The following is an 18,812-nucleotide window of genomic DNA, read 5'->3' on the forward strand; positions in this document are numbered from 1 at the left end:
CCTGGAGAACATGTTCCTGCAGTGCCCGAAGCCCACGCTGCAGCAGATCAGCCGCATCGCGGAGCAGCTGGGGCTGGAGAAGGACGTGAGTGCCCTGCCTGGCCCGTCCCTGTCCCCAGGGCGTCCCCTCAGTGGTGAGGTGGGGGCTTCATTCCCACCTCACCACTCCAGAGCTGTGGGCTTTGGGTAAAGTGACAGCTCAACCAGACCTGCCTTCCGGAGACGACACCCAGCACCACTGTCCTGTGTCCCCTCTAGGTGGTCCGAGTGTGGTTCTGTAACCGGCGCCAGAAGGGCAAGCGATCGGGCAGTGACTATTCCCAGCGAGAGGAGTATGAGGCTGCGGGGTCCCCTTTCCCAGGGGCCCCTGTGTCCTTTCCTCTGGCCCCAGGGCACCACTTTGGCACCCCAGGCTATGGAAGTCCCCCCTTCACCACGCTGTACTCTCCTGTCCCTTTCCCCGAGGGGGAAGCCTTTCCCCCGGTGCCTGTCCCCACCCTGGGCTCTCCCATGCACTCAAACTGAGGCTGAGGTGGCACTGTCCCTGCCAGGAATGCCAGGTGGTGGAGGGGGCGGAGTTAGGAAGGAGCTGGGATCTAGCAGGGCTTTGGGGTTAAGTTCTTCATTCACTAAAGAAGCAGTTAGAAGCACAGAGGGTGGGGGCAGGGAATTTGGGGGAACCAGTCGGAGGGAAGCTGCCGTTCAATTATGCTCTTGATTTTAATCCCCTCATCACTTTGATTTTAAATAAAGAAGCCTGGGGCACAGTAGATGCTTCTGTCTCTGGTGGTTTTCCTTTAGTCACTGAAAAGGTAGTAGGGATGAGGAACCCAGTGTTAGATAGGAGATGCTCACAGCCAAGTGACCCCAAAAGTGGGGCTAGAGGTCACACACTGTCCGAGGAGGAGCTGGGATTGCAGCCCAAGCTAATCTATAGAGGGTCTCGCTTGATCATCAGCAGCTGCCTCTTGGGAAGGCCTGGAGGGTTTAAGCAGAATGCCCCACTTCTGCCCAAAGGTGCAGGCGCCGGCGGCCCCATAACCTGGTCAGAGCTGGCTGTGTCACCCGTGCCCCGGAGTCCCCTTGGCCAGAGATCAGGTCCTCAGGTGGCCGCTGCCACCGTACGCGGCCTGGTCAGCTCTGCTGTGCGCTCTTGGTTAGTGGGGCTTGAGCCCGGGTTGCTGCCCTGGCTCACCCCTGTACCTGGGAGCATTCGCTGAATGTGGGGAAGCTGTGGGTTGGGATGTTTAGGAGGGGCTAGGCCTGTCCAGTAGGCCGCAGTAGCCAGGTCTAGGTGTAGGGCCTTTTTTTTTTTCTTCTTTTGCGGAACCGGGGATTGAACTAGGGCCCTTGTGCTTGCCAGGGAAGTGCTTATTCTACTGAGCCATCTCCCGGGCCCCTAATTTTATTTTTAATGTATTTAGTACAGGATCTCCCTACACAGTTAAGACACATGATCCTTCTGTTTTCAGCCTCCCAGTCCCTGGGATTATAGGCGCATGCCACGCTGGGGATTGAACCCTGGTCCCTGCATCTGCCTAAGCAGGCACTTTAATCTGCTGAGCTATCTGGCTGGCCCTGAGGTGTGAGGCTTTCTTGGGAACTACAGGAGAGGCGGAACACTTGGCCACACGTAGGATGTGTGCGTGGGGGAAGGTTAAGCTATCCTGGGCCTGAGTTGCCAGCTTTCCCTTCCCCTTTAGTAATGTGGACCCTATAAAAGCTGTCATCCCATGAATTTGAAGTCCCAAGTATCTTATTTTTCGTAGCAGGAATTTGGGGTGTTGTGCTTGCCAGGCAGAGGCTTGTGCAGCTGAACTACATCCCCAGCTACTCTGGACTTTACAAGACATGGTGTCTACCACGTGTTGCTCAGGCTGGCCAGGAACCTGCTCTGTGCCCCAGGCAGGGCTTGAACTGCTCCTTCTGCCAGGCACTGGACTCGGGCTACGAGCCTGCACCACCTTCAGTCATCCCCTTTACTCACCCTGCTTATGAGCCCGTGTAGTTCTCTGCCCATCCCCTCCATCTGCTCAAGAATTGGGAAGCAAAGCATTTCAGAAGAGCAGGAGTAGATAAAGCTTGTTTTTTATTTGAAAATAAAAGCAAAGCTCTGGAAAGCATAGGCTGGAAACCAGCCCTAGGTCAGAGGTCACAGTCAGCGGCGGGGTTAGCCAGCGTAGGGACTTGGGGACCAGAGTTTCCCAGAGCTCCTTGGGTGGCACACGCTCGCTCTCCCATTGCGGGTGCTGCCAGGTGCTGCCGGACGCTGGGGTCCACAGTGACAAGGCCTTGTATCCTGTAAGGGTGACATTCTGAAGGCAGCACGCTTTTCCTTGGCAGGAAGTCAGCTTCCGTCACCGCATGTTGGCCACTAGGGCCTGGGTCCGGCCCTGAACCAGTATCCACAGCAACCTCTCCTTGGAGTCACTGCCTCCTGCAGAGGGAAGGGAAGGAGGGAAGCCGCCTTAGTCTGCTGCACCACACTGCGTCCAACTGGCCTGGAGGTGCTGGTTCCATTCTCCTGGGGCCTCAGATCAGGATGCCAACAGGGCACACTGGGCATCGGAGTCGGCCTCCCTGGCATCCTGGGTGCTGCCACGTGGTATCAGATGTCACAACCTCACACTGAACCCAGGCTCTGGTCTCTAATTGGGGCAGGCTGTAACTGGGGGCCACACAGGGCTCTCTGCTCCCAAGTGGAGGGGGAGCCTAGAGGTGCTCTCAGTGCTTCTGGGACCACCACGTCATTTTCTGAAGGAAGTGAAATACCAGTGTCACTGGAAACCTGCAGGACCCTAGATTTTGGCTCCAGATAGCCATGGGGCGAGCCCTAGATAGAGTCCTATGAGCCTGGGAAGTTAATTTCCATCTATTGGAGCCCACTCTGACCTTGAACTCGGACCGGAGGCTTCAGTGCTAGGACTGCAGGTGCACAACACCACTGCCTGTCTAATCCTCATCCCTAGAAGAGGTTAAAGTCCTAGGAAGGTCCTAGGACCTTAGAGCTGGGTGTGTAGCTCAAGGCACGCACTCCTAGTAGGACTGAAGAAGCTATGGGTTCCATCCACGGTCTGCCAGGAAAGCAGGAACTCCTGTCTGTCTGCCAACCTGCACAGGGCAGCTATTTGGTTTTTGCCGTAGTGCTGGGGACCTAACCCAGGGCCTCATGCTAGACAAGTCTCTGCCACTGAGCTACATCCCTAGACCCAGCCCAGCTGGCTTTATTTTTTCTAAGACAATATCCACCAACTTAGCCAGGCTGGCCTCAAACTTTGGATCTTCTTGCCTCAGCCTCCATGTAGCTGAAACTATAGGCCACCATAACACTCCAGTTCTAATCACTACCCGTACGTCAGCTAACTCCCCCCTGTATATGCACAGCCATCAGGGATAACTCTGGCCTGGCCATTCCATGGCCTGCCTCTGTCCACCCCTCTCTGCCCTCCCACGCACAGCCCGAGGATCTGCAAAGGAACCAAAAGGTGGTCAAATGCTGATGGAGGCTGAGGAGACCATGCCGACTTGGCTTACCCTCCGGGTGTCGATGTGGCCTTCTCCACCCGGAGCTTCTTCCTGGGCTCTGGAAGTATGGGGGGGCTCTGGGGAGCCTCGCTTTCATCATCCAGCTCCGCCAGCACTCGGTGAGCTGACTTCCTCCGGTTTCTTGGGGGTGGGCCAGGTGTGGGGCCCCCTTCCCGGGGTATGGCGGGAACAGGCAGGCTCTGGGGCCCACCTCCACCCCTGGAGAAGGTGAGGGGCTGGGGTCGAAGCTTGCTGAGGCTGCCAATGGAGTTGAGGATCAGTGTGGCCTTAGGAGCAGGGGACAGGGTGCTGAGGGGCCGCTGCGGGGCCCCCTGGGAGGGCAGCATGGGCCGGAAACAAGCCCCAGCCCCAGCTTCTCGTGCCCGAGGCGTGGTGATGGCAGCGAAGTCCTGAGGCCTAACCCGGACTTGCTGGAACATGAAGTAGAACTCCGAGGGGCTGGAACCTGGGGGCTCTTCAGGGCCAAAGGTCAGGAGGTCACCGTCACTCAGCTCCAGCCTGTGTCCCCTGGGGAGCCGGACATTATTGACCAAAGTCCCTGTCAATGGTGGGCATGACACAAATGACAAGAACAGAAGTGACCAGTCAGGAGTAATCTGACCTGCTTGATTTTCAGGGGAACAGGGAAAGAATCAATTTCTCCCACGCATCCTGGACCCTTTGGCCAGTGACAGCACATACAAGCTCCTTGTTGGCAGGAGGCAAGTTTATTTCTCTTTTGCTTTCCTGTAAGTGGGCTCCAAGGTCCTGGGCTCTCACGCTTCCTTTAGCCAGCTCCAACTCAAAAAGTCCAGTGACTCAGGTTCCGGCTCTACTACCTCCAGCTCCACTTCCTAACCCACTTTCCTCGTCTGTAGAGTGAGGGTGTCGGCGCCACCCACTGCAGTGCACTTGGTGCCCACCTCGGAGCTGGAAGCACTGAGTGAACGCTGGCCCCGCTACGTGCTAATGCTCAGAGCACCCCCGAACAGTCTAGCGTTCACCTCGAAGATAGAGGCCTGGAGCGGTCAGGTGACAGGCCTGAGGTTTTGCCGGGTTCTAGTGGCAGAAAACCATAAGCCCAGGCCTCTGAGCAGTCTTAGTTGAGAAGAAAGACATGACCAGATCCTTAAAATGTACTCAGTAACTGCCCAAAAGCAGGAAGGGGCCTCCGCAAGGCTGGAAAGTAAGTCAAGTCCAAGCCTGGTCCCAGAACCCTGCCACTGTGACACCTGCCTGTCAGGTCCTGAGCCCTGGTTCCACCTCCCAGCCTGTGTGACTGAATAGATGGAACAAGGGCCAGTCCTCTGAGATGACAGCACACACTTCTGATGGCAAGACAGGGCTGGGCCGCTGCTGCCAGACCGACAGACTGGGAGGCAAGTGGCAGGGGTCCACCTGGGGCCAAATCGCCCTGCCCGGCGCTTACCTTGGCTGCTGTGGTCCTCCAGGCTGACTCTCCAGTCCTCACCCCTGCGCTCGGCATGCAGCTCCGCGTGGACCCCAGAAATGAGGCCGGGCTCCTGCTGGGGCCGCAGGGCCACATCACACAGGTCCGCCCTGCGGCCCAGACGGTAGGTGCAGCCCGCGCCAGTGGGTGGGTGGAAGGTGTAGAGATCCCCACCCCTGCCGCCCCCTATTCGCAGCAGCTGGAAGCAGGGCAGCATGGGCAGTGGTCCTCCGCAGCCCTCTTCCACTTAGGAGGCCATGGCCGGCCGGCGGGCTCGCTAAATTAGTCTGCTGCAGGTGGGTTGTGCTGTGCGTAATTTCAGCTTCCCATACACAGCCAAGTAGTGCAAATTCAATGCAAAACTGGTTTTTCAGCAGGTTGGCAATCTTAAAACCCTTAAGGTCTAGGTGCAGCACAGCAGCAGCAGCGCATCCGTCTGTGGCGCCTTAGCTGAGCTGGGTCCTCCCCCAAGCGTCCAATCTGTGCAAAACAAGGGCACGTTAGGCAGCTGCGGGGCAAGTGTGGGCTGGAGGCGTGACGCCCGCTGTCAAACTCGCTTCTCAGAATACAGCTCCTCCCGCACTCCCGGAGCCCTGAGGCAGGGGATCCACTGCCATCCCCAAGGCACTGCACAAACGGGCCCTACAAGGCCAATAAAGCCGATTTAACCCATTGCTTTCCGCTTCTCTGTGAAATAAAAACAGGGGTGCCTCGTGACCCTGCAAGGGAAACTCGGCCTTTTCCCTCCAGGCCCCAGCCCAGTTTCAGATCTACCTCCTTCGTGCAGTCTTTGGTCTCAGGTCCAGGTCGGCCCTTCAGGGTCTGCTGGCTCAAGGGCGCGGCGGAGTTTGACAGCCAGGAAGCTAAGGCAGGGAGGGGCGCGGCATCCGCGCGCGGGCAGCTCATGTCCCCTCCTTCGGAATTCCCGGGTCCAGAGAGCCCGCCCCCTGCCGTTCCCGATTGGTTATCGCCTTCGCCTTCCTTCACACTATTGGGCGGTGATTCTGATGGGTTCCTCCCCCATATGGCGTCTTTCGCCTTTTCTGATTGGTTCATAAGTTTTCCCGGGTTCCCGGAGGGAGGAGGAGTCGCCACGGCGCGGAGGCTCCGGACGCCACTGCGCCTGCGCACTCCCCCCCCCTTGAGCGGCTTTCCACGGCCCGCCGTCCCGGCCGCCTTGCGCAGGCGCGGTCGGGCGGGCCGCAGCCGGGTGCGGGGGTGTGGCCGGAGGGCGGACGGGGCGCCCGGCCCGGTGAGAGACGTCGGTTGTGGGCTGCGAGGGGGTGCGGGGGTGCGGGGTGGGCGGGGCCGTGCGCTAGGGAAAGAGCGGCCGGGGAGGAAGCGGTGGGGAGGTCAGAATGGCGTTGGAGCTCGGGGTCTGGGAAGGAGGGGACGGGTGTCGCGGAGGAAGGGGCAACAGCGCGGGCTCGTGGCTTCCTTCGGCGCGGAGCAGGTCGGGCGCCCCGAGGCGCGGCAGGAGCCCCAGCGTCCCACGGCGGCGCGCGGGAAGGCCCCGAGGGGCCCGGGGGAGAAGGCGGGGCTGGCGCTCCTCCCGAATCCCGCCGCCCGCGGCCCGGGGCGGAGCGGGCCGCTCGGAGGTCGGCGGGGCCCCTGCGCTGGGCACCTGCACCCCGCGGCGGCCGGGATGGGAGGAACGTGGTGGGGAGAGCGGAGACCACTGCTTAAATTTAGGTTCATCTTAATGAGAAAATAAAATAGCATGCAATTTAAGGATTATGACTGTTGTGAAGGCATTTTCTGTGTACGGTGGACTGAAAATTGCATCGGAGTGTCCTTGTTTGTCTACTTGTTCAGGGGACCGCAGGTGGCTGGAGAGTCTACAGCTTTCGGAAGCCGTGGAGATGCTGCCGCCTTCTGGTCAGCGGGCACCAGGGCACTGTGAGGGGAGCGGGGCCCTGCTCCCTGCAGAGCTCACTTCCTGCTCTTGTGATTCTCCAGGTTTCTCTGGGCTGGTGCCCCCGTCCCACTTCCAAGTTCGGCCCCTTCCCACACAGCCAAGAGTGGCTCCAGCCTGGGTCTCAGACCCCCTCCTCCTCCCGCCCCCAGCCCACCAAGTCGGCACTGAGAGGCACCAGAGGCCTCTGGTGAGCGCGTGGGAACCGGATGTTCCTGGCGATTGGCACGGACCAGGTCGGAGAGGCAGGTAGGGACTCACTGCCAGGATTTTCTGAGAGTCATTAGCTTGTGACTTTATTCACTGAAATGGGTTCCTTCATTTGTGCATTTTTATATAGGCAGCTATTTAACCAATAATGCATAAATAATGTTACATGTTAGACACTTTTTTTTTTTTTGGTGGAACCAGGGATTGAACTCAGGCCCTTGCACTTAGCCAGGCAAGTGCTTATTCTACTGAGCCATCTCCCTGGCCCCATGTTAGACACTTGAGATGGGAAAAACAAGCACAAGTAAGAGACATCAGCTTAAATTGTTGTTCAGTAAAGCATTTACCTGGGCGTGGTGGTGCGTATCTGTAATGCCAGTACTCTGGAGGCAGAGACAGGAGGATTGCCATGAATTTGAGCTCAGCTCTGGGCTACATAGTGAGTAAGACCAGACTGAACTGACCCAAAAATCGATTAATAAAGAATAGATATTTCAAAGAGAGGAGAGAAGTTGACTGGCCGCGAATCCTAAAGCGCAGTCCAGAGCCAGTTGAAGGACGGAGATCTGGCATTGTGGTGTGTGGGTTCTTCTAACTGAAGGGCCGAAGAGGCAGGCCGTGCTCTCAGTGAATGTTCGGGAACTCTTCCTTGCTGTTTCACCTGTGTCTGTTCTAAATGTTTGGGAGAGTCACTCTGCCACTGTCAGTCTGTAATGGGATTACCTGGAGCAGGATCAGAGAGCACTAGGCTAGTGTCAGGAGGCAGAGGTTCTGTCGAGTTTGGAGGCTCTGACAAGTCAATGTTACAAACACCATTTACTTAAAAAAAAAAAAACAACAACTCATATGGCTCTCAACAAGAGAGCTGGCTCAAGAGCCATGCCACAAGGGGGTTTAACCTTTATGACACGTGTGGAGTGTTCGCCAGGGTTCAGGACTGCACAGTTGGCTAATATCACTAAAGGTCGTACCAAGCGCTGCCCTGGCTACGGCAGCACTGGAAACTCGGGCCCTCTCCAGCCCGAACTGCCTGTGCCTCCCCTTCACTCTGAAGTGTGTGCATGATTTTCCACCCTTTCCACACAGGATGTTTATACCCCTGCCTATGTGTCACACTCCAGAGAGATCCATGCATGACTCCCAAGCCGTTAGGTCCTGTGAGCCCTGACAGCACCTTGAATACAGAGACCCTTCCTCAGCTTCACCCCAGCTCCCCAAATGTGAGCAGAAGGCTGCTCTTGCCCTCAACACCAGACACCTGTCCCCCCGCCATCTGTCTCTGAAGGTCCCTGGAGCTGGTGGGGTCGCAGGCCCTGAGTCAGCAGGCAGAGCTCATCTCTCGGCAGCTGCAGGAACTGCGGAGGCTGGAGGAGGAGGTGCGTGCCCTGCGGGAGACCTCGCTGCAGCAGAAGATGAGGCTGGAGGCCCAGGCCATGGAGCTGGAGGCCCTGGCGCAGGCTGAGAAGGCCGGCCACGCTGAGGCTGAGGGCCTGCGCGCTGCCCTGGCTGGGGCAGAGGTGGTCCGGAAAAACCTGGAAGAGGGCAGCCAGCGGCAGCTAGAGGAGGTGCAGAGGCTACACCGAGAGCAGGTGAGCTAGGCGGGAGGGGTTCAGATTCTTGACGGGCTGGGCGGCAGCTCCAAGCAGAGAGTGGGGGAGTGACCTCAGAGGACCTGCACCTCGCCTAGGCCACCACCTCCTAGGGCCGTAAGGTCCTTGGTGAAGGAGTGAAGCAGGTGGCCTGGCACAGTGGGGAGCCTTTGAACTTTGTGCTTCACTCAAATCTGGGAGCCTCACAGGGGCAGTGAGGAAGGTGGACCTGGGTCTCAGAGGACTGAGGAGGGTGTTCAGGCAGGAAGCTCAGTGCTGCTCTTTGCCAGTGCTGGGACAGCAGCCAGGGCTTCAGTAACCACATCACCAGAGTCCCTGCGCCCATGGAAGGACCTGGGGGCCTAGGCGATGTGCAGGTCCTCCGAGGTCTCCGAAGTGGGAGTGAAGGTGAAGGTCAAAGCAGGAGAGGTTCAGGAGCCCAGATGTCAGGGTGAACCAGGGCCTGCTCCACTTGCTCTTCTCCCCACAGCTGTCCTCACTGACGCAGACTCACCAGGAGGCACTGGACAGTTTGACTAGCAAGGCCCAGGGCTTGGAGAAATCTCTGAGTGGCCTGGAAGCTAGGAGGGCAGGGGAAGCCGAGGAGCTGGCTGCAGCCCAAAATGAGGCTGAGCTGCTGCGGCAGCAACTGAGGTGAGTGTGGGGTGCTGGGAGGGTCCCAGGGCTGGGACTGTGAGGATCTCCAGGGCGACTCATTAATGGGTGCTGTTTCCACACCACCCCTAGCAAGGCCCAAGAAGACTTGGAAGGTCAGGTGGCCCTGGTTGAGAATCTTCGGAAATATGTGGGGGAACAAGTCCCTCCGGAGGCCCGCAGCCAAGCGTGGGAACCCGAGCGGCAGGAGCTTCTGGCTGCTGTGCAGGTGGGAGAGGGTCAGGGTGTGGCCTCAGCGGGCCATGGGGGTCCAGGAGGGACCATCCCAGAGGAGAAGGCAGTGCTGTTGCAGCTGTGTGCAGGCTCAGGCCTGAGCCTCGCACTCGCCTCCCACAGCACCTGCAGGAGGACAGGGCCAGCCTGCGCGCCACCACCGAGCTGCTGCAGGTGCGTGTGCAGAGCCTGGTGCACGTGCTCACCCTGCAGGAGGAGGAGCTGACCCGGAAGGTAGGGCCCCTGGGTGGGCATTGTGCCAGGCCCCCCCAGCTCTTGCTGCAGCTCCTGCCACTCAAGCAGGACAGGGAAAGGCTGGGTGGGGTGCATCTGCTCCTCTCCTCCGCGAGCCCGCACTTCTGCACACAGGCCCTGCCCCCAGGGTCCCTGGAGCCTGAGTGTGCTGCGAAGCACCAGTCCCTGCTAAGCCGCTGGCGGGAGAAGGTGTTTGCCCTGTTGGTGCAGCTCAAGTCCCAGGAGCTAGAGCATAGCGACTCAGTGAAGGCGCTGCGAGGACAGGTTGGTGGCCCTGCCCTTCCTGCATGTTTGCCCGGGCTCCTTACGCAGGGTGACATTATTCAGTAAACGCTTCCTGAAGCCTAGCGGGTGGCACACCTGTAATCCCAGCTGTCTGGGAGGCAGAGGCAGGAGGATTCCAAGTTCCAGCTCAGCCTGGGCAGTGTAGCAAAACCCTGTTTCAAAAAGTGCAAAAAAGGGGGTGTGGGACAGTTGTAGCTCAGTGCAAAGGCAAAAATAAATATATTTAAAAATTACTGAATGGGGCTGGGGAGATGGCTCAGTGGTCTAAAAGAATCTACTTAGGGCCGGGGAGATGGCTCAGTGGAATAAGTGCTTGCCTGGCAAGCACAAGGGCCTGAGTTCAATCCCCGGTTCCGAAAAAAAAAAAAAAAAAAAAAAAAGAGTATGGTCTCAAGGTGCATCCATTTACCTAGAAATATCTTCAGTTTATTCTTATGTACTGCAGAGTAATACTCCTTTGCATAAAAGCATCTACTTAGAATAAGCTTAGCAAATCACAGGGACCGCGGTTCAATCCCCAGCACCACATGCCAGCCAGCCCCACCCCCTGGTGGGCTGAGCTGGCCACACACACACACACACACACACACACACACACACATAAATAAATAAATAAATGAAATTTTAAAAATAAAAAAATAAAGCAGAGTAACTAAAGAAAAAAAAATAAAAATTACTGAATGATTCTTAACGTGCTGGGACATAGCCTAAGTGACTCAGACAAGTACCTGTGTAAGTCCTCGTGGAGCTTACACTCTAGAATGGAGACTCAGGAAACAGCAGAAGTAGCAGCAAGCAAGGCTCAGTGAGCCCTGTGAAGAAGGACCGTGACAGGCCAGGCAACTGCCGGTGGGGTGCCAGGTAGGGGTAGTGCTCGGGGTCTGCTGTGCCCAGTGCCCTGTCCTGCCCCAGGTGGCTGAGCTCCAGGAACAAGTGACAGTCCAGAGCCAGGAGCAGGCCATCCTGCAGCGCTCTCTGCAGGACAGAGCCGCAGAGGTGGAGGTGGAGCGCGTGGGGGCCAAGGTATGTGGTGGGCGGGCGCCCAGGCAGGGTCTGCAGGCCACACCCGGGCAGGCAAAGGACCCTTCCTTACCTTCACGACATCCCCAGGCCCTGCAGATGGAGCTGGGCCGGACCCAGGAGGCCCAGTGGCGGCAGCAACAGCAGACAGCCTTGGCGGAGGAGCAGTTGAAGCTGGTGGTTGGCGCCGTCAGCAGGTGTCTGGGGTGGGAGGTTTCCCCAGCTCCTTGTCCAGCTTCCAGGGTACGTTGGGTCAGAGAGCCTTGGGCAGTAGGAGCCTTCAGGAAGCTGGGCGTGGCCAGGTCTCCGCTGTTCTCCAAAGGCTTCTGCGTGCAGCTTCCCGGGGTGGCTCCCTTCAGGGTTGGGGATGTGGATACATGGCCCTCCCTCACTCCCTGGTGCACGACAGCGGCCAAAACCAGGTGGTGAGAAGAGAACTCACGGTCACTTGGAAAGCTGCCTGGTCGGCGGCGAGGTGTGTCGTGGCCAGGGCCACTGCCTCTGAGCAGATGCAGCTGTGGGGGGATTATCTAGGTACAAGGCCGCAATCGCTGGCAGGCAGACAGACAGAAGAGTAAAAGTTCCTTCCACAGCCTTCCTGGGTGCTGAGATTATAGGTGTGCTGCTTACCATGCCTGGCTAACTGGGCCATTTCTGGTTGATACTGACTGAAGGCATTAGCTCCTTCGGTTCTCATCCCCCCATTGAGCTTGGGTATCTGCATGGCAGCTCCTGTGCCAGGCAGTTGTTGGTTCTGAAATCCTGCACCCCCACTTCTGCTTTGCGGGAGAGCTGAGGGTGGAGGTTCAGTGTCCCGTGTCCTCCCCAGCTGCCAGATCGGCCTCCAGAGCACCGTGACGAAGCTGGAACAGGCTGTAGCCCGGCTTCCCAGCCTCAACAACCGACTCAGCTACGCTGCCAGGAAGGTGCATACCATCCAGGGTGAGTGCAGCGCTGGGGCAGTGTCCCTCCTGCCTGCCAGCCCCGCCCCGCTCCCCCTGACCCCGTGTCCGCTGGCCCCGCTCCCCCTGGCCCCGTGTCCGCTGGCCCTGCTCCCGCCTTCCTGCGCCTGCTCACCAGTCCCTGGCCTTCCCGCTCTGCTGTTCTGTCTTCCCAGTCCTCCACTACAAACCCAGCTCTTTTGTCTTTTCCTTCCCAGGCCTGATGGCTCGAAAACTGGCCCTGGCTCAGCTGCGCCTGGAGAGGTGAATTTGGGACGCTATGCGGTGGAGGGATGTTGCAGGGAGCAGAGATTTAGGGTGTTGGATGTCTGGGTTAGGCGGGGGGTGACTTCCTGTGCCCGCTCCCCTTCCTGTCTAGCTGCCCTGCACCTGCACCCCCACCCCCACCCCCACCAGACACCAGCGACAGCCTTGAGCTTCAACAGCTGCGGGAAGAGCGGAACCGCCTGGGTGCGGAGCTGCAGCTGAGTGCCCGCCTCATCCAGCAGGAGGTGGGCCGGGCACGGGAGCAAGGTAGGCCGCCAGGCAGCTGCCTCAGAGGAGGAGGAGGAGGAGGGGAACTGGGGAGAGACCTGAGCGAACACCCCTATCTGCACAGGGGAGGAGGAGCGGCGGCAGCTGAGCAAGGTGGCCCAGCAGCTGGAGCAGGAGTTGCAGCACGCCCAGGAGGCCCTGGCCAGCGTGGGGCTGCAGCTGGAGGCTGCTCGCCAGGGCCAGCAGGAGAGCACGGAGGAGGCTGCCAGCCTCCGGCGGGAGCTGACCCAGCAGCAGGAGACCTATGCAAGAGGTGTGGGGCGGGAGGGCCGTGGGCGACCCCATGGGTGAGGCAGTTCCCGCTGATGTCCTGTCCCTTCCCGCACCCCAGCTCTGCAGGAGAAGGTGGCTGAAGTGGAGGCCCGGCTGCGGGAGCAGCTTTCAGATGCGGAGCGGAGGCTGAATGAGGCTCGGAGGGAGCAGACCAAGGCGGGTGAGATGGGCTGGTGGCAGGGCCCTCAGAGGGTGTGGGATGGCATGATGGATGTCACCTGGTGGGCTCTGTGTGGCTGGCCTGGGGCTCCATTCCTGCCCCCAGCCCCCAGCCAGACAGCCGGGTCAGCAGCTGGGCCAGGGGTACTTCTTGACCACCCCTAACCAGGGAGGACAGCCGTTGTCCACCACACCTGCCTGGGGCCCGCCCACGTTTACCCACACAGTTCCACACCACTCAGGCTGCAGGCAGACTGCGCTGTGTCTATCTTCAGCAAATAGGAAATCGCAGGGAGCCGCAGCACCATGAGCACACTCGGGGAGGGCGAGCCCTGAGGTCTGACCCCCGCTCCTATTCGGGCATTTGAAGGAGCTCTCGGGAGGTCCTGGTGGTGGGGCCATGGATAGGAGGGGCTCGCCTCCACTGTGTGAGGAGGTGGAGATTGCAGAGCGGCTTCCCCGCGGGACCCGTGCTCCCGCTGGCCGGTGCCCATGGCGCTGCTGACCCCAGCTTCTCCCCTCACAGTGGCCTCCCTGCACCAGATGCAGCGCACAGCTGCCCGGGAGAAGGAGCGGAACCAGGAGCTCAGGCGCCTGCAGGATGAGGCCCGGAAGGAGGAGGGGCAGCGGCTGAGCCGGCGCTTGCAGGAGCTAGAGAGGGAGAAGAACCTCATGTTGGTGAGGACGGGGAGGCCTGGGCCTGAGTCAGCCGGTGGTTGGATGGGGTGGGGGGCACTCTGCAGGGCTCGGTGGCGTTCGACCCTCTCCTTCCCAGGCCACCTTGCAGCAGGAGGGTCTCCTCTCCCATTACAAGCAGCAGCGACTCTTGGCCGTTCTCCCCGCCCTGCTGGACGAGGGGAAGCCAGTGGAGGCGAGCGCCAGGCCCACCGGGCCCACCCAGAAGTCCGGAGGAGGTGATGGGCAGAGCTGAGAGCTGGGGGCGGGCCTCTGGAGCCTCCTGCCCACACTGCCGCCCTCCGGTGCCATCCCCGCTTGTCCTCTGCAGGGTCCCTGTCTGCGCTGCTGGACAACCTGCAGGGCCTCAGCGAGGCCATTGCTGAAGAAGATGCCGCTGGCCAAGGAGACAGCGGCCCTGTCCAAAGCTGAGCAGCCCAGGCCTGGGCGGGGCCTGCGGCTGGGTCCCCAGTGGAGGCACTGGAGACACCGTGGCCAGCTTCCGCCAGACCTGAATTGTGCCCCAATAAAGAGAGTGCTCACAGTGGGCGCCCCGCCATGCCCTTTCCCTCAGCCCCTTGGTGATGTTTGGAGAGTGCTCGGTTTTCTTCCCACCTTTTGCTTTAAAAATTTCTGACCAGGTGCCGTGGTGCTGCCTGTCATTCCGGCACTGAAGGGGCCGAGGCAGGAAGGCCAGGGCCACTGAGCGAGACTGACCCAAAGAGAAGAGGGCTGGACATGCAGCTTAGTGCGAAGGCCTGCAGTGTCCAGTACCAAATAAACGAATAAGGAACTTGTTTTCCTTGGAAAATGCTACATGCCAGGAGAGGGCTGCAGGGACACACTGCTCATTCACGACTTGGCTGGCACTGTCCCTCACCGTCCCACCGAGGCCCACAGTGATGGTCTTGCCAGGAGAGTACAGAGACAACCTCAGGACAGCTGGACCTGGTGGTGCACACCTGGAATCCTGGGGAGACTGAGGCAGAGGCTTGCCTGGGCTACACAGTAAGACCCTGTCTTAAACACAACAAACCTCTCAACAAAGGAGTACATCCAGTAAATGCTGAGGTACAGAGATGACAGGGAAACCCTGTGAGGAAAGGCACTAGGGAGGGGAAAGGAACCTTGTGCAGACCCTTGCCGGGAGAACAGGACACCGCTGCTGGGGAGAAGCCCGTGCTGGTGAGGAGCTTGGGTTCTACTGTGCATCACCAGAGCCCTTGGAGTGTCGCTGGCAGTGTGATTTGGGTTGTGTACTCTGGTTTTTTTCTTTTGAGATGGTCCAGGCTGCTGTGAGCTCAGCACTCCTCTGGCCTGGGGCTCCTGACTGCTGGGTACAGGTGTGCGCCCCGTCCAGTGCAGCCTGGCTTTATCTTTTGGCAAAGTCTTACTACAGTGTATAGGCTAGCAAGGCGAACCTCTCAGAGCTACCAAACAGCCTGCTGTGGCATGTGTGCCACAGGTTTGCCAAGCTGCAGTTGGCATCCTCCCCAGTGCCGGGAATGCAGGCCGCTGGGGTTACACCACCGCTGGGCTGGGTTTGCATTTTTACAAGGTCTTTGGCTGTTGTGGATGGGAGTGCAGGAAGGGGCACAGGCAGGGAAGGTCTGGGAAGCGGCTGGGGTGGGCACTGACCATGGCCTGCAGGTGGGTGGGGGGAGGGTGGCCCTTGCCAGGGAGATCAGCTGGAGCTCCAGTGACTGCCACTCCTGCGTCCAGGACGCCAGAGGCCAAACTGCTATCTGGAGTGGGGGGAATGGGGTGTGCTGGCGCTGAGGACCTGGGGGGCAGGGGGCTCTGAGGGAGGAGGTGGGGTTGGGGGCAGCTTCTGCTGGAGCCTGGGGGTGGGGGCTGATGCGACCAGTTCCGGGTGGGGAGGCACCACGTCCTCTCAGGAGGGCAGCTCCCAGCGTGGAATTCCTTGGATGTCACTGCTTAGGGCAGCCCTGGGGAAGGCTGTGCCAGACGACACCTGCCTGGGCCTGGGGAAGGAGGCACCCCCAGGGGGCTGTAGCTGTTAGGCTCCCCTCCCCCCAGCGTCCTGCCCCTGTCCCTGTAATTAGTGTGCTTCCCCACGCCGCCGCTGCCCAGGGCCAGGTTTGCGCCCATTCTTTGGCTTCCAATGAATCGCTGATAACTACCTGGGAGGAAAGCTGGGGCTCTGAGTTTGGAGGTGACAGGTGGGTATCTCTTGCCGCAGGGTGTGGATGGAAGTGGCATAAAGACAAGGCCCAGGGCCTGGGTCACTGGTGAGGACAGCCAGCAGCGGGGGAGCTGGGCTGGGGGCCTCAAATAAGAGACGCCATGGCTACAAGCAGCAGCCCTTAAACGGGTTTGACCAGTCGGGCTCTAATGGGATTTCCTGTCATTGGGCAGCCCCTCCCCGTAGACTGGCCTTCTGCCCTATAAAGGTTCTTGGGGATCCCAGGCGCTCAGACTGGTGTGCCCTGTCTTTGGGGGCCAGCAGATGGCCATGAAGCTCAACTGGACGTTTGTGGGGGTCCTGATCCTTTGCCTGTTTGCTGGAGGTGAGCCAGGAAGACTCCAGGAATGGATGCAGGGTGAGGGGGTGGACAAAAGCACCCCCCTTCTGTAAGGTTGACCATTATGGCAAGGGCTATACCGGGCAGCAGCACTGGTGCAGGGGCTCAGGCCTGTGGGGATGCAGGAAAGTGTAGTTTGTCAAAACAAAGATTTTGCTGGTTTGAGTGAAACCTCGGCTGATCAGAGTCCCGAGTGGATAAGTACATGCTGGTGTGAGGGGTCGTGTTAGGGACAGTGCGGTCCTGGACACCTGGGCCAAGCTATGGGCCACTTTGGGTATAGAGCAGCCCAGGCCCAGGCATGGGACATCCTGTTGGGAGCCAGTGGAGTTTATCTGAGGGAGGGCAGATCCAGACAGGTAAAACCAGCGGCTCAGAGCAGCCTGGGTTGCTTCACTGTGGCTGCGTTAGTGACAGTGGAAGCTCGGAGAGCGCCTGAGAGCTGCTTGGAGGTGCGTGGGTTCCACTCGGACTGTGTCCCCACCAGAGGTCCCCCCGTTCTTCCTTGACAGGCATCTCAGGCATCGAGGACCACCCCACTCCTAGGTCCACAGAGGCCAGAGAAGAGGAGGACTCCCTACCTGTGCCTCATGGCCCTCCTATCCCTGGTGACCCGTGGCCGGGGCCACCCCCTATCTTCGAGGACCCACCAGCCCCTGGCCCCAGCCATCCCTGGGGAGACCTGCCTGACAGTGGAGTGTGGCCCCCCGAGCCCCCTAGCACTGATCCCCCCCAGCCTCCCCGGCCTGATGACCCTTGGCCAGCAGGACCCCAGCCCCCAGAAAACCCCTGGCCACCGGCCCCAGAGGTGGACCATGACCCTCGAGAGGAGCCAGACCTGGACCCACCCCGGGAGGAGTACAGATAGTGGGGATCCCCAGGGAGAGAGCACCAAGCCCCTCTCCACCCTCCTGCTTCTTTTTAAACTCTCCAACTTTGTCTAACTCCTTAGTCCTCACTGCATTTTATCTTGAACTCAAAGGTGTCCTCGGTAGTTACTTTTCTGGGACCCACGTTTAGCCTGCACATCCCCTCCTTTTTTCTTTGTCATCAAAGCACACACTCCTACCTCACCCACTCCTCTCCTTGCCATGGGACCTGGGACCCCAGACAGGGCCAGCCACACTGTGCTCCCCGTTGCCACCTGGTGGCCCGCGGCTGGACCCAACAGTAGACCTAAATCACGGTGCTTCAGCAAAGTGGAAAGAATAAAACTGTTTTCTAAATTCTGAATCCAAGCTGCTGCTTTATAATGACTACGCTTTGAATATTCAGATCCCTTCTTTACAGCCCCAGACCGGCAGATCCGGAAGTACGCTGGCTTCCTGTCAAGCCCGAGGGCTAGGCCGAGGGGCCGCGGGGAGGAGGGCTGGCCACGTGTCTGTGTCCGCGACAGTAGGGGAGACCTCAGCCCGCTCCTGCCTTTCTGGGACTCCTGTGTTGAAGAGTGGGAAAACAAGCACGGTGTTCCCCCAATGGCACGTGGCTCGCACATCCTTGGGGTGCAAGCAGACTTGCCAGGAGCGGTGGGCAGTTTAAGGGGGTCGATCTCTGGAGGCACACGTGAGTCTTGCCAACTCGAGCTGCCGGAGGTCTGAAGCATAGGTCCCCAGTGGCATTTCCCCAGGAGCAGCGGTGCACACCTGCCCGCCTGGCTCCTCGGGTCTGGCAACTCGGTGAGAACATCCAACCAAAAGGAGAGGAGTCCGGACATCTGTCCTATGGCCTAGCGTCAGTCAGGGGGCTACCGAGGGGTGGAGTTGAAGAGGGCCTACGAGAAGCTGCAGTGCATCCCTTAAATTCATCTATAGGATACTGGGTTCACTTGGTTACCCCCAGGAAAACCGACAGGTGGCCAAATGAAACTAAGTTTAGGGTTAACACAACAGCTGTAGAGGTAGCTGGAAGGCCGCTTAGCGGCACGGCAAGCGCAAGGCCCTGAGCTCAATTCCCGGTGCAAAACCAAAACAAGCACCGGTGCTAGAGGTAGCCCGTTAGAGCTGCTCGCCTGCAGTCCTGGCTCCTCAGGAGTTTGATCCCAACAGCTCAAGACTAGCCCGGGCAACAGGAAGACTTTGTCTCAGTAAATAAGCGAATAAAGCAACTGAAGGAAGAACCGCAGGGGGTGAGCCTAGCAGTTTAATAGGCCCGGAGTAGGCCAAGTACACCACTCATCCACTCATCGCGTACAACACCTGGCCCCGGCCTTGCCCAGCAGCGCTGGGAGGACAGACGACACAACAGGAGGAATAAGTCTGCCGGTTCCGCTGGCAGAAAACAAGGCCGGAGAGGCAGGCGCGACACACAAGGTTAAACGACAACATCGCAGGCCGCGAGGAAGCGCATAGCTAAGTAACGACGCGAGTGACGACGCGCGGGCTGGGCGGCGGACGCCGAGCTCCAGGCACCCCTCGAGCACCCCGTCAACACGCAGGCGCAGCGCCCGCCCGCAGCGCTGGGGTGGGGAGGGAGGGCTGCGCAGGGGGAGGGCGGAGACCCCAGCCGGGGGGCGGGGCGGGGGCGGGG

The 18,812-nt window shown here is 59.5% G+C and overlaps 4 protein-coding genes across 9 annotated transcripts in view; 3 read left to right on the plus strand and 1 right to left on the minus strand.

The window, feature by feature from the left end:
* Positions 1 to 525, plus strand: part of Pou5f1 (POU class 5 homeobox 1) — a 5,190-nt gene extending 4,665 nt beyond the window's left edge. Inside the window, exons 4-5 of the mRNA XM_004624500.1 lie at positions 8 to 85; positions 259 to 525. Of these exons, the coding sequence (XP_004624557.1) occupies positions 8 to 85; positions 259 to 525 (345 nt within the window). The remainder of the gene's footprint in view (positions 1 to 7; positions 86 to 258) is intronic.
* Positions 526 to 2,209: 1,684 nt separating this feature from the next.
* Tcf19 (transcription factor 19) lies at positions 2,210 to 5,871 on the minus strand. The gene is made up of 4 exons (XM_023722899.1): positions 5,750 to 5,871; positions 4,955 to 5,455; positions 3,535 to 4,084; positions 2,210 to 2,437 (listed from the first exon to the last, which is right to left on the minus strand). Exons 2-4 carry the CDS (start codon positions 5,190 to 5,192, stop codon positions 2,428 to 2,430), a joined length of 798 nt encoding a protein of 265 aa, XP_023578667.1. The 5' UTR covers positions 5,193 to 5,455; positions 5,750 to 5,871; the 3' UTR covers positions 2,210 to 2,427.
* Positions 5,872 to 6,197: 326 nt separating this feature from the next.
* Cchcr1 (coiled-coil alpha-helical rod protein 1) lies at positions 6,198 to 14,404 on the plus strand. 3 transcript variants are annotated; one of them, XM_023721822.1, is made up of 18 exons: positions 6,198 to 6,227; positions 6,791 to 6,853; positions 6,935 to 7,139; positions 8,386 to 8,689; positions 9,180 to 9,343; positions 9,437 to 9,572; positions 9,701 to 9,811; positions 9,947 to 10,096; positions 11,030 to 11,140; positions 11,228 to 11,334; positions 11,967 to 12,079; positions 12,297 to 12,342; positions 12,458 to 12,612; positions 12,698 to 12,886; positions 12,965 to 13,066; positions 13,592 to 13,743; positions 13,841 to 13,979; positions 14,072 to 14,404. In XM_023721822.1, exons 2-18 carry the CDS (start codon positions 6,838 to 6,840, stop codon positions 14,170 to 14,172), a joined length of 2,301 nt encoding a protein of 766 aa, XP_023577590.1. In that variant the 5' UTR covers positions 6,198 to 6,227; positions 6,791 to 6,837; the 3' UTR covers positions 14,173 to 14,404. The 3 variants fall into 3 exon arrangements, with proteins under 3 accessions (XP_023577590.1, XP_023577593.1, XP_023577598.1); XM_023721825.1 differs by having other exon boundaries at positions 9,198 to 9,343; XM_023721830.1 differs by lacking the exon at positions 14,072 to 14,404 and having other exon boundaries at positions 12,965 to 13,062; positions 13,841 to 13,933.
* A 56-nt stretch (positions 14,405 to 14,460) lies between these two features.
* Positions 14,461 to 17,497, plus strand: Psors1c2 (psoriasis susceptibility 1 candidate 2). 4 transcript variants are annotated; one of them, XM_023722668.1, is made up of 3 exons: positions 14,461 to 14,811; positions 15,944 to 16,304; positions 16,799 to 17,497. In XM_023722668.1, the coding sequence occupies exons 2-3, from the start codon at positions 16,211 to 16,213 to the stop codon at positions 17,152 to 17,154; spliced, it is 450 nt and encodes a 149-aa protein (XP_023578436.1). In that variant the 5' UTR covers positions 14,461 to 14,811; positions 15,944 to 16,210; the 3' UTR covers positions 17,155 to 17,497. The 4 variants fall into 4 exon arrangements, with proteins under 4 accessions (XP_023578436.1, XP_023578437.1, XP_023578430.1 ...); XM_023722669.1 differs by lacking the exon at positions 14,461 to 14,811 and having other exon boundaries at positions 15,640 to 15,992; positions 16,172 to 16,304; XM_023722662.1 differs by lacking the exon at positions 14,461 to 14,811 and having other exon boundaries at positions 15,640 to 16,304.
* Positions 17,498 to 18,812: the final 1,315 nt, after the last annotated feature.

The sequence above is a fragment of the Octodon degus genome, unplaced genomic scaffold (assembly GCF_000260255.1).
Source record: "Octodon degus isolate 3935 unplaced genomic scaffold, OctDeg1.0 scaffold00005, whole genome shotgun sequence".
In the NCBI taxonomy this organism is placed as follows: Eukaryota; Metazoa; Chordata; class Mammalia; order Rodentia; family Octodontidae; genus Octodon; species Octodon degus.